The sequence below is a fragment of the Monopterus albus genome, unplaced genomic scaffold (genome assembly GCF_001952655.1).
Source record: "Monopterus albus unplaced genomic scaffold, M_albus_1.0 scaffold337.1, whole genome shotgun sequence".
NCBI classification, from domain to species: domain Eukaryota; kingdom Metazoa; phylum Chordata; class Actinopteri; order Synbranchiformes; family Synbranchidae; genus Monopterus; species Monopterus albus.
In genome coordinates, this window is record NW_018128217.1 from 32,809 (window position 1) to 46,763 (window position 13,955).

The following is a 13,955-nucleotide window of genomic DNA, read 5'->3' on the forward strand; positions in this document are numbered from 1 at the left end:
ACTCAGATGGAAGATCTAGTTACAAGAGAAACAAGTTTTACAGTGTGGAAATCATAGTGATTGGCTGAAACACAAAAAAGGCACTTCCTGTGAAATTTTGGAAACCAGTGACCCATTTACAGAAAACATGACAGATACACTAGCTAAAGACTTTAAAGTGATATTCTAACAACTTAGCCGTGACTGAAAACTGAATTATTCATTTGATCATATAAAATAGTTATACATTTACTCAGATATAACTTGGCAGAACAGAAAATAACTTGGAGCTGTAGCCACCAGATACGTCTGCTTTTATTCATCTTGTATTATTAATGCTTACCAACATTCGTTTATTCCTGTGAAGTTGTAAATTTGTTTTATAGCAAAAGTAGTAATGGGATATGTGTATAATCAAAGATAGATTCAAATTATGATATTTATAGTGCTCCTAATATTTTCACTTGAATTTAATGCTGAATTGTGACGTTATAATCCACCAGCATGCAGCTCAATTGTTGAGGTTTTGTTTAAATGGTTTTTCTCAGTGAAATTGACAAAGCTTCAGGAGTTTGGTTTCAATAGCACTCCACCACCTGCAGGTCAGAGATTATTAAAACCCAGAGGTGGAAAATAAATATGAAGTACCATGCTTAATTACAATTTTGCCATATTATTGATCAGACTTTATTATCATGATATTTGTAGTTTGGGGTTGTTGTTTTGTTTTTTTTACCTCCTTTCCTTTATAATTCAGTGAGAAATATTGTTTTTCCTTTGTCACAACATTTATTTTATACCCACTAGTTCCTTTTCAAATTAAAATTTTGCACACAGAACATTTGATCAGTTTATAAATTGTGATACACTGATATGCAGTAGATCAAACTACCAAAAATATATATGAAGCTGTTAAAGTTATTGTCAATCAACGACACTTATCCTGTTTACAAGTTAATGCATCAACAATAATCATCCAATAATACAGTATAACAGTAACATGTGGCTTTTGCTTTTGATAATAGCATTTTTGTTGCAGCTATTTCCATAATTAAATCCTATTTTACTGCAAGACTTTTACTTGTAATTGAGTATTTTTACAGTGTGTTATTACTACTTTTACCTTTCTAAATTACCTGAGTTTTTCTTCTACCACTTCTAACAGTTTGGTGTGATTTTGTCATTGTTGTCATACTGAATCTTTCAAGACACTGTCATCTTCCAGTCAAAGTGGCGGGACTCATCTACAGTAAAAACAACTGTCTGCGTTTGTTCAGGAAGACAAAAGAAGGACAACCTAAACATCCTTTGAACTACATTGATCTCTGACGCAAAAATTAACTTTAAACACCTAAATCATTTGTTTCGAATGAGGTCTATGACCAATCATTAGCGTTTTGTGGTATGAGACTTTAGTTAAGCGTTAAGGTTCATCTTGATTACAAACCACAACTTCTTAAGCAACTCTCATAGTTGTGATGATTGAGGGGAAACAACAGGCCACCACAGGCCGCTCACAGATCTAATGAGGTTGATGGCAGCAGGTGCAATGTAGATCACAGCTTTGTGATGCAGTTGAGGCCTTTATGATGTGTGCTACATATTTCATAACCCATCCAAGCCTGAAATGCAAATCACAGTTTAACCTTTTGAAAATAGTATCAAAATATTTGTGGAAAATGTTTAAATTACTGTCAGATCAAATGAAGTCTGTCATACAGCAACAGCTTTTCCTGCACGAAATACATACTGGGTGTATGTCCTAGTATTTTTGTCATACTATAGTGGCGTGGTTCTAAGTATGGAAATAGTGTGGTCTAAATGGACCAGCACTTTTGTCCAGACTGATACGTCTCTACGACTGCTGGACATTGACATTAATGACATCCCATTAGCCTCAGCAGTGCCTTGTGCACTGAAAAAAAAGATTTGTTGGATTTACTTAAATTGTAATGTGTACATTGGTCCCACACATTATCATTTTCTTTAGGGGTTAACTTGTTTGAATTATGTTAACAGAGGAAATATGAATGAATTGCGTTGCATATACTAGCATAATCTGTGTAAATCCAAAGACCCGGTGAGTCCTTTTTTTCTGTGTGTTTTCTGCTAATTAGCAAAACTAACATGATGAACAGCTACATGTTAGCATTGTCATTTTGAGCATATTAGCATGCTGATGTTAACATTTAATGCACAGCACAGCTGTACCAGGCTTACAGAGCTGCTGCTGGGTGGCAGTAAAGCCTTGTTGTTAACTGGACAGCATTATCAGGCAGGATGCAACTTATTATTCTGTGGTATACTATAATGTATTTTCATTCCCCTCCATACAGATACAATGACCATGGCAAGGACACAATCCCTCACCAGCTTCTCACCCTAGGGGAAGCATTGCCAAACACAGAAAATGGATCAAGTCTTTATTTAGGTGGACATGGGCTTTTTCCTAGCACCATTAGAGCAACATGATCTATCTAGTGTGAATTGTTTTGGTTCTTGATGTGGGGCGACTGTGGTTCAGTGGGTAGAGCAGTTGTCTCCCCGTTGGAGGTTCGAATCTGGGTACCTGCAGTCCACATGTTGAAGTGTCCTTGGGCAAGACACTGAACCCCTAAGTTGCCCCCAATGGTTAGAGCCATTGGTTGAGTTGGCGCCGCAGATGGCTGCCTCGGTTCTCTACCAGAAACAAATTCCTTGTGTATAACATACTTGGCCAAATAAAGGTGATTATTATCCTTAATTTGGTAAAAGTGTTCTCATAATAAATGGTTATTTACTAAAATTGCTACTGTGCAGGGAACTATGGTGCAGATAATCTTGCTGGGAGTACCAAAGACTTTTGGCAAAACTCAAGTAGTACATTACATGTTGTCTAAATAGACATTTGTCCTTGCCGATCTCAATCACATTGATGATGAGAGTTAAGACTATGTCTGCTGAGGATTACTTTTGAACTACTGCCTCAGAAAAATAACACACAGACCTGCGATGCTAGTTCCTCTAGACACTAAAACCTAAAAGCACATCATGTAGCCAGCGCTGTGCTTTAATAGACACTTGCCCTGACACCTAAAGGCACATCATGTAGCCAGCGCTGTGCTTTGATGATGAACGTTCACTGTAAACATGACCGTTGATGGGCCTTACCACTTCAGAACAGATGTTATCTTCTCATCTCAGGAGCTACGAGAGAGGCGAGATGCTGTCCACATAAACAGCAGCTCGTTTCAATCTGTCTTTTCTCTGAAAATGTAAATAACAAATACCATTGATTTACGAGGATTAAAGTAACATTTTCCATGTATTTAATCACCAATTATCCTGTAATAATACATTTAGGAAGAATAGCAAACTTTCCTTGATTTGCCATAAATATGTACTCTGATTTGGAATTACAAATTACATTTATATTGTAACAGCGTGAATTGGTGTAAGTGTGTAACTGATGTATGGGGGAGAATTTTCAGTATGACTGAAATCTTTAATTGGGCTTGAGTTAAAGTAAACCAGTGGCCCAGTATACCCCAAATTATTTCCATTTGCAGGTGTTGTACCAAAATGCCAAACTGTAATGTAACCAAGGTATTTTAAACAATACTTACTGTACATTTCTGCAAACAAAAAAGGAAACAACAGTGGAATTAATTTGGAATATACTTCAACCTAATATCTAAAATCATTCTAATCTGACCTTTTTTTTATTACAACAGCACAAAATGTAAAACCCTGGAGTACTTCAATGAAGAGTCAGTGGGTAAGTAAACGTGTCTCACTAATGAGACGGTTATGGCTTCTTTAGCTGCCAAACTACTGTAGGTGCACAACAGGTACAACCATTAATGGAAAGAAACAAAAGTACCTACTGGAAATAGTTTCTGCTCAGAAACGCTAACAGTAGGTATCTCTTATGTAACCGCTGCTAGGTTTTTTTATTTTTGGTTTTTGCAACACTGTAGTATAGATGCATGTCCATGCCTGTGAAACACTAAGTAGTGTAAAGCCACATGCAGCAGCTGAGCTGTGAGATGTACACTGTGGCTGGCCATTTCTCTTCATCTGACAGACCACCAAGCATCTTTACTCAGAATGTACGGCTTTGGGCAGCAACAGGATGTTTAGCTACGGCGAAAAAAACGTCTCTGCTGGCTAAATATAGCAAAAAAAAAAAACCAAAAAACTGAAAAACTGATAGCTTTGACTTCTGCCTTCCCAGATATGCACCAGTTTAGTACAAATCAATGAACAAAATATCTTTTTCTCACCACTCAAACCAATGCAACCACATCTGTTTTCAAATGGTAAATTGTAAATCCTCTTATAACCTCCGTTAGTATAAAAGGCACTTAGTCATATTAAGCCAAACACAAAATCCCTCATGCTCCCCCATGGTTAAGTATGTAACATTTAATGTTTATGTGATCTAACTCCTAAATTGTTGGTCATATTAAATCCTGAAGTCACTGGGGGTGGATATGATATTTACTATCTAACTCAGCACCAAGTTTGCCAACCACAGATGTTTGTCTTGTGTGTGACTGAACAGATGCGGAAGGGGACAAAAATAGCAGCACTACCAACCAATAAATACTGGAAACTTTCATAAGGGGTAGGTGTGAGATGCTAAAAACCAAGCCCATCAAACCAGACATTTTTAAACCTGACTATGTTTGACTTCTATAAGCATACACTACTTAACTGTGTGCATGTTTACAAAAAAAAAAAGCTATTCATGATTAGATTCACAACAAATATCTTGAGAACTACTTCTGTGACAATACAAAAAAGGGAAGTCGAAGATATTTTGAGTGACTGTGAACCTAAAAGTGTGTCAACAGGGGATCAGCAGTTTCAGCCCCCTGCTCCTTTCATAATGATGTCGGTGGGACAAGTGACTGAGCAGCACTACAGAAGACGAGAACCACATCCCTGAGTGGAAACATTCAGTGACTAGTGGCTCATAACTGTTGCATTACAGAGCAGGTGTGTATACATGTTCCTTCAAGCTGCTATTGGCAAAACATATAAATGTAGTTTAATTCAACATGCCTCACTTGAAAAAGATGTAAAAACTGTTGACCCACCCTGAATCTAAAACTAAAAGCAAGACAGAAAACAAAAATAGCCCCTGTGGATTCACACCTCCTTCTAACCACACAACCAAAGTACTGCTGAACTTGTCATGCATCATTGTTTGCTACTGTGTTGTGTGTGAAACATCAAGCACAGAATTTGATGTAAATTGCTATGTTAATTTACCAACATTATGCATTTAGACAGTAAAAACAGATCAGTGAGCTCCCAGATTGTTATATCATTTCAAACATCTATTACACAGAGGCAGGGAGTCATAGTGAAAGTGGATGTGATGCAGCATAAAGTAGCCAACAACTTCTTAGTATGTGTCATAAGTTTCAGCCCATCAATTCCCCTTGATTCTTTCCAAACTAAGCACTAACTCATAGTTTCAATATAAATAAGATGCATTGAGTAGATTGTTAAGGTCAGTAGTGTCAGTGAATTTAAGGTATTTCCTGTACGTGCAATTTTTTTGTTTATAAAGCAACAATGATTCCACAACAACCACTACTACAGCTACTACAAATACTACTACTTCTACTACAACTATTACTCTAAAATAGATAAATAATAAGTAATGATTGCTGCTCTGATTGGCTATTCACCTGAAGTCCAGCAGATACATAGTTGGATTAAAATCATTTTGTTGCAATAAATTTGTAGGCCCGACACACTGAGCCACCATATCGTCTGGTTACAAATACTCTGGTGCCACCTGGAGAAACAATAGACATCATGGGGGGCTGGAGCCAATCCCATCTGACACAGGATGAGAGGTGGGGGACACCCTGGATCACCAGTCTATCACAGGGTGGACACTTAGAGACAGACAACCACACACACCCACAGTCACTCAACCTCAGCTGCATGTCTTTGGACTATGGGAGGAAGCTGGAGTAAGAAATAAAATGCTAAGAGGGTTGTATCAACCAACCTAAGTAGTCTGTATGAGAAACTGCAGAAGTTTCAGTGTGTGTTCCTGTTTGCCACACTCCACAAACAGGTTACTTACAATGGAGTTCAGGCATTAAATGTTTTTAGATGTATACGAAATTAAAGAATAAAAATGAAGCCTTCATCCCCGATAAAGTGTAAGGTGCAAATCTCTGAGCAACCTGTTTCTGTTTCTAGACAGTAAAGGCATAAACAACCAGTGGATGGGAGTAAGAGTGACAAGTCAAGGTCCTGGCCAAAATGTACTGGTAAGAAAAGAAAAGTCATTAGTTGTAATTTAATTATCCTTCCTTTATAGACTTGTGCTCATCGATACCATCAGTGGAGCAGGTGGCACTTCTTAAGGCGCACCCTGTGGCAAAGAGAAATTTATCTGTGGAGATAGTCCTCTCTGGTTCGGGCCTGGCGTCCTCCTTTGGCTATGATCTGGTAGTGGGGAATTTCAATGGTGATGGGTAGGTTTACTTAAAGGATAATTACAGTTTATTTCAGCCAGACATGTTTCCCTTGTCGTCCCCAAACCAGAGGGTCAGAGGTTCGAATCTCGGTGCCTGCCGTCCACATGTCAAAGTGTCCGTGGGCAAGACACTGAACCCCCAAGTTGCCCTCGATAGTTAACTTTTCACTCACCACCTCCAAGATTTTGGGAAATAAGGACTAATGTAAAGCAGTGTATATCAGAACAAACAGTCACAAGCTTCCTGCAGCTTCCAACTCAGTATGATTTTTACATGAATCATTTCCCTTCTCTCTGACTCTGATTGGAAGTAAACACATAAAATTAGCAGCCATCTGGAACAGCCATTACGCTGACTTGTATGATCTTCATTAAACATGCTGCTGACCTATCACTAATCTAAGATTTAGATCTTTATCTGGAACTAATTATCTAACAAATATAATTTCTTCTCTCAGCTACCACTGTAATATATAATTTTATTGTAGGCTTTGGAATAGAACCAGATGTGGTTTATTGCTGCACACAACCGTATTCAATCTATTGGGCAGATTGCCATAAAATTTAGAACCATATTTGCTCTGAGGATTCATACTTTCCATTTTGTGGCAATCACACACTAACATACACACACAATAATAAAAAACACATAATAAAAAATAAAAAATAAAAAATAAAAACACCACCACACCTTCTCACACTCATCAACTACACAAACCTCATTGCACTAAAAACTATGAATGAGTATTTCCTCAGTGGGAATATCTCACATCAGGTTAGTTTAGCTGAATTGAGTCTAGTTATCGCTGTCGGGTAGAAGCTGTTTTTGAATCTTCTTGTCCTAGTCTTAATTGATCTCTACCGTCTGACTGACGGCAGCAGTTCAGGCAAATGGTGACCAGGACAAGAGATGTCTCTTATAATATTCTGTGCTTTTTGAGACAGAGGGAACTGTGTAGTTCTTCCGATGTAGCGAGAGGGCAGCCAACAATCTTCTGGGCTGTGTTAATGACTCTCTGGAGCGAGTTCCTCTGAGCCCCTGTACAGCTGATGTACCACACACACATTAATATGCTCTCTAGTGAGCACCAATAAAGGGATACCAGCAGTTTCTGACTGATGCTATCCTTCCCGAGCACTCTCAGAAAGTGTATTCTCTGCTGAGCCTTTTTCAGCAGCTCAGAGGTATTCACACTCCAGGTCAAATCCTCCTCAATGTGGACTCCCAGAAAACGAAAGTCCGCCACCCTCTCCACACAGTCCTCGTTAATGATTAGTGATGAAATGACTGTTTTCCTCTTCCTATAGTCTATTATAAGCTCCTTCGTCTTTGAGGTGTTAATGAGCACATTGGACAAGTTAATAATTTGAGCTAATGATGATGCTAAATGAGCTGTCCAGGAGAGATTTGGGCCCAGTGTGTGAAATGCACACAGTGTGCCCATGAAGACTGCACCAGAACTGCACTTCTGCTAATGACTCTGACTGGTGCCAGGTAGCCCCACAGTGTACTAGAATCAAAATCAGATACACTAAAGTTTTATTTTAATATTTAAAAATGACTTCTTTGACGATTTGTTTAAAATGATCTTCAAATTGTTGTAGCTGGTTTTCATAATTTACTGAAATTGTGAATTTTGTTTGAAACTTTGCAGGTGCTGCAGTTTCTTGCACTACCCAGTGTGACATCGTACCACACATGCTGTAACAACTTGCACAATAATGGGCAAATTGTCACAAGTGCATGCTTGTTATTTAACTCCCTATAATGCTTTTCTGACGTAGGGTATGAAAATGCAATGATAAGAAAATGTATGTATTGTGACTAAAAGGACTGTGATCTGAACTTTTAGCCCGATCACCGACCTTTAGCCTGAACCTTGGCTGAATTTTTGCACTCTAGTCAAATAGAGCAAGGAGGCAAGACAGTGTTAGCACCTGTTTATCAGTGAATCTCTGAGAAGCTGTTGGTGTCCAGGCTTGTTGTTCTCTCTCTGTCAGACCTGCTCAGATGGACTGAACTGTGTGGAGATCCACTGCCCTCTGCTGGGTCTCGACAGCCCTGCAGTGATGTTTTTATACTCATACCTGTGGAACACCACTTTGACACTGTTGTGGATGTTACTCTCCATTTAACAAACTCTCCAGAGAATACTGGAATCAAACTTAAGAATCCTAGGACAAAGGTAAAACCTTAAAGATTTCCTTGAGCAAACCTTTATTATATTATACATGTTATTTATCTTTTGGGCTTAATGTTTGCAATTTGTTGGGTAATATTAAGCCCCTTCAGTTTTATGTAACTAACAGGAATAAAAAAGATCCTGAAATTCTGCGATTCATAAACAGAAATCTTTGTATTTGTCCTGGTAATTTAGACTTTGTACATTAATTGTCTGTTAATGTAACTCTAAACTCACTTCTATGATACAGTTGTCCACAGGTAAAACTGACAGTGTTTCTTAAGACAAAGTGCTTCACCAAAATAGCCTGGTGGATAATCTTCCTAACAGTCATTGCATTGCTGCTACTGTTGCTGTTGCTGGTTTTGGGCTTCTTGTTGTGGAAGGTAACAAATTAAATTAATCTGTAATAGTCTTTGTTCTGTTTTTTGTGAAAACTGGTAAACAGTTTTGCACAAATAACAGATAAAATATTAATGCTATTTCACTTGTGTGAATATCAAAACTGTCATTTGTCTGTTTAGATGATTTATTCATGGCTTTCTGATTTCTGCATTCACAGTAAATCTTTGCAAAGTATTACAAAGTACTAAATAAAAGTAACAAATAAGTGATATGTTTGAAATGATCACACTTGTGTGGTGAGAGTACTTTGTAATATAAGTACAGATTTTGTATACTATATGTAGTGTACTACATCTACAGTATATATATTGAGTTATTTATGACAATGCACTATAATTTACCTTACTTTATTACTTTACATGGCCACAGCACACAGACTGATTGTCCTTTATTTTCTGTCCCTGTCCCCTCAGCGAGGATGTTTTGCTCATAAGAAGAAGCCCTCATATGAAGATCCAAACACAGAGACTGCTCATCTTAAAGGATGAAAGGAAAACCAAGGACGTCCCGGCGCCTCTGTGGTATGAAACACGTGCCATTAACACATTAAGATGTTAAGGTTTCGGTTCAAGCTAATATACAAACTATCGACTACCAGTGCAAAATGTGATCATTTCCTAACGTGTTTGCTGAAGCTTTTTTTTTTACTGTACTGTACTTTTTCTTTAGAATGTATTGTGCAGTAAATATAGGTACAGTTTAGTTATAGGAACAGTTTAGTGGCAACATGTTGTGGTTTGTGTTGTGTAAAAAAAAAAAAGTTAACAAAAATCTTTTTTTTTTAAAGGAAAACACAACAACATACTGTTCTTTAGCTTTTTAATGAAGCTGAAAATATCACTTGTTTGATACCAAAAAACTGTTACAACAACATGAAAAATGTTGTGCTGTACTTTCACCATGAAGGAATGTGTGAGTAGTTGGAATGGATGAAAGCTCATACTAAAGGACAGTTGATCTGAAATTCAATGGAACTTTTGCAGCCACCAAATCTTAATTTGACTGCCGATCATCGAAGCACATTTTATTACAATACTGTTGCTTTGAAATACTGTGAAACATTTTATTTGTGGATGCGCAACATAATACTGTTTGTGGTGAAGCTGAATATGGTCCCTACTGGTGAGAGTTTCATTCCCAAATGAAATCACACTGATCACTTGTCAGTAAGTAATATCTGAATGATTATTTCTTTTACAGGAGAGTGCCGTTTTAGACAGAGATCATTTTTATCATACTGAGAAATAAATGATGTACTTTGCTGATTACAAAGTGGATTTCACAACTTCTCCTTCAGCATGTGTACATTCATTTTATATTCTCCACCTGCGTCTTTGTTCTCTTGATGGATCATATCAATGAACTTTCTTCAAACAAACAGACATTGAGAAATATGCTAATTTGCTTTCTATGCAACAGTTAGAATTGGAACTAGCAGCCTGTTAGCTTAGCATAAAGCCAAGATGGGGGAACGGCTAATCTGGCTCTGTACAAAGGTAACAGAATCTTCCTACCAGCACCTCTAAAGCTCACTATTTCATTTGTTTAATATGTGTAAAATTTGTAAACACAGCAGTTCATCATTCCTTCAGTTTTATGTAACTAACAGGAATAAAAAAGATACTGAAATTCTGCGATTCATAAACAGAAATCTTTGTATTTGTCCTGGTAATTTAGACTTTGTACATTAATTGTCTGTTAATGTAACTCTAAACTCACTTCTATGATACAGTTGTCCACAGGTAAAACTGACAGTGTTTCTTAAGACAAAGTGCTTCACCAAAATAGCCTGGTGGATAATCTTCCTAACAGTCATTGCATTGCTGCTACTGTTGCTGTTGCTGGTTTTGGGCTTCTTGTTGTGGAAGGTAACAAATTAAATTAATCTGTAATAGTCTTTGTTCTGTTTTTTGTGAAAACTGGTAAACAGTTTTGCACAAATAACAGATAAAATATTAATGCTATTTCACTTGTGTGAATATCAAAACTGTCATTTGTCTGTTTAGATGATTTATTCATGGCTTTCTGATTTCTGCATTCACAGTAAATCTTTGCAAAGTATTACAAAGTACTAAATAAAAGTAACAAATAAGTGATATGTTTGAAATGATCATATGCTTCGATTAATTTTCAACAATATTTCACAATGTTTGTGAACTTTCAACTTTATATATTTGTTAATAATTTACATCCATTATAAAACATGAAGTATGTTGATGATCTCAGGTTGTGAAAACACTTGTGTGGTGAGAGTACTTTGTAATATAAGTACAGATTTTGTATACTATATGTAGTGTACTATTTATGACAATGCACTATAATTTACCTTACTTTATTACTTTACATGGCCACAGCACAAAGACTCATTGTCCTTTATTTTCTGTCCCTGTCCCCTCAGCGAGGATGTTTTGCTCATAAGAAGAAGCCCTCATATGAAGATCCAAACACAGAGACTGCTCATCTTAAAGGATGAAAGGAAAACCAAGGACGTCCCGGCGCCTCTGTGGTATGAAACACGTGCCATTAACACATTAAGATGTTAAGGTTTCGGTTCAAGCTAATATACAAATTATCGACTACCAGTGCAAAATGTGATTATTTCCTAACATGTTTGCTGAAGCTTTTTTTTTTTTTACTGTACTGTACTTTTTTCTTTAGAATGTATTGTGCAGTAAATATAGGTACAGTTTAGTTATAGGAACAGTTTAGTGGCAACATGTTGTGGTTTGTGTTGTGTAAAAAAAAAAAAGGTTAACAAAAATCTTTTTTTTTTAAAGGAAAACACAACAACATACTGTTCTTTAGCTTTTTAATGAAGCTGAAAATATCACTTGTTTGATACCAAAAAACTGTTACAACAACATGAAAAATGTTGTGCTGTACTTTCACCATGAAGGAATGTGTGAGTAGTTGGAATGGATGAAAGCTCATACTAAAGGACAGTTGATCTGAAATTCAATGGAACTTTTGCAGCCACCAAATCTTAATTTGACTGCCGATCATCGAAGCACATTTTATTACAATACTGTTGCTTTGAAATACTGTGAAACATTTTATTTGTGGATGCGCAACATAATACTGTTTGTGGTGAAGCTGAATATGGTCCCTACTGGTGAGAGTTTCATTCCCAAATGAAATCACACTGATCACTTGTCAGTAAGTAATATCTGAATGATTATTTCTTTTACAGGAGAGTGCCGTTTTAGACAGAGATCATTTTTATCATACTGAGAAATAAATGATGCACTTTGCTGATTACAAAGTGGATTTCACAACTTCTCCTTCAGCATGTGTACATTCATTTTATATTCTCCACCTGCGTCTTTGTTCTCTTGATGGATCATATCAATGAACTTTCTTCAAACAAACAGACATTGAGAAATATGCTAATTTGCTTTCTATGCAACAGTTAGAATTGGAACTAGCAGCCTGTTAGCTTAGCATAAAGCCAAGATGGGGGAACGGCTAATCTGGCTCTGTACAAAGGTAACAGAATCTTCCTACCAGCACCTCTAAAGCTCATTATTTCATTTGTTTAATATGTATAAAATTTGTAAACACAGCAGTTCATCATTACATGCTGGACTAGCTGGCTGCCTGACTATTTCCAGCCAAGAAATAGTCTGACACACAACTCCCTGTTAAAAACACAATTTGTGGTTTTTATACTTCAGTTTTTGTAAGGATTAAACTTTAGAGGTGCTCGTAGGCAATTTTTGTTGCTTTACAACAGAGTCCGTCCGGCTGCTGCTCATTTTCTAGCCTTTACACGCTGCTGGCTGTACTGTAGCTGCATATCAACCATACAGGGACGAGAGGTGTCAGTTTCTTTTGTTTGTTTACTCTGAGAGAGAAAGCTAATAAGCATATTACCATGGTGAACTATTGCTTTAAGCTGAACCTCCTCTTCTCCACTGTACATGGCTGATCAACTTGACTTTATCTTCATCAAAACACATACATGTTTCCGTCAACATTAAGTCAAATTTTACATCATGTCATGAGTTTAATCACTTTTTTCAATATCTTTTTGTTGCTTTTAGGAAGAATCAGTAAAAAAATCACACCATTAAAAAAACATCTCATTATGGAATAAACTTGAACCCAGAACATAAAACAAACAACGTAAAACCACCACATAAACACACTCATTCACACGCACTGCTCCTTAAGAATCCCTGGTAAAGACTAAAAAGACCAGAATAAACTGTAGCTGGTTTTATAACCCACTTATCATATGACAAGTGTTTTGTTGTGGTTAGTTGTGAGAAGTATCAATAAGTAGAGTTTGATTTTCTGCATTCACAGATAGTTAAAGACAAACACTTTCAGAATATAAAAACACGTAACCTTTGCCTTAAACGTATAGTGACAATAAGAGCAATGAAATATATAAATAAATTAAAACCATTACTATATTACATTCGTTAACCTCTCACAAGTAACCAAAAATTCATCTGAGCTTTTAGGTACATTTGTTTGGTCTCAAGATTACTTCTTTTTGAAATGTCCAAGATAAAATACAGATTAATTGAGTAAATTAAATCTCACTACTACCAGAAAAAGGGGGAAAATGGAATAAAATGAACCGCAACCAGAGCGAAACCCAATCAATTAAATTAACTTCATTTTATGGAGAAGGCAGGAAACGCATGCATTCAGATCAAATCAACTGCTCACTAAAATACTACACAGTAATTATCTGGCACAACTAATCTGTATCTCACAACCACCAAATCACAAGGCCCTCAGCTCCATCGCTCAGCCATGCTCCTAATTCACTGACTGTTGTACTTTGTTCCTTTTTCACAAAGCCTCTATGCTCCAGCACAGGGTTCAGTTCAGTATAAACACTCCAGTAGATCAAACATCTCACAGATGGCACTAAAAACAGGCAA

The 13,955-nt window shown here is 36.9% G+C and overlaps 1 protein-coding gene across 1 annotated transcript in view; it reads right to left on the reverse strand.

The window, feature by feature from the left end:
* The window catches only part of LOC109974528 (uncharacterized), a 17,013-nt gene extending 4,034 nt beyond the window's left edge, over positions 1 to 12,979 (reverse strand). The window contains exon 1 of the mRNA XM_020624746.1: positions 12,931 to 12,979. Within this exon, the coding sequence (XP_020480402.1) occupies positions 12,931 to 12,979 (49 nt within the window). The remainder of the gene's footprint in view (positions 1 to 12,930) is intronic.
* Between the last annotated feature and the right edge of the window lie 976 nt (positions 12,980 to 13,955).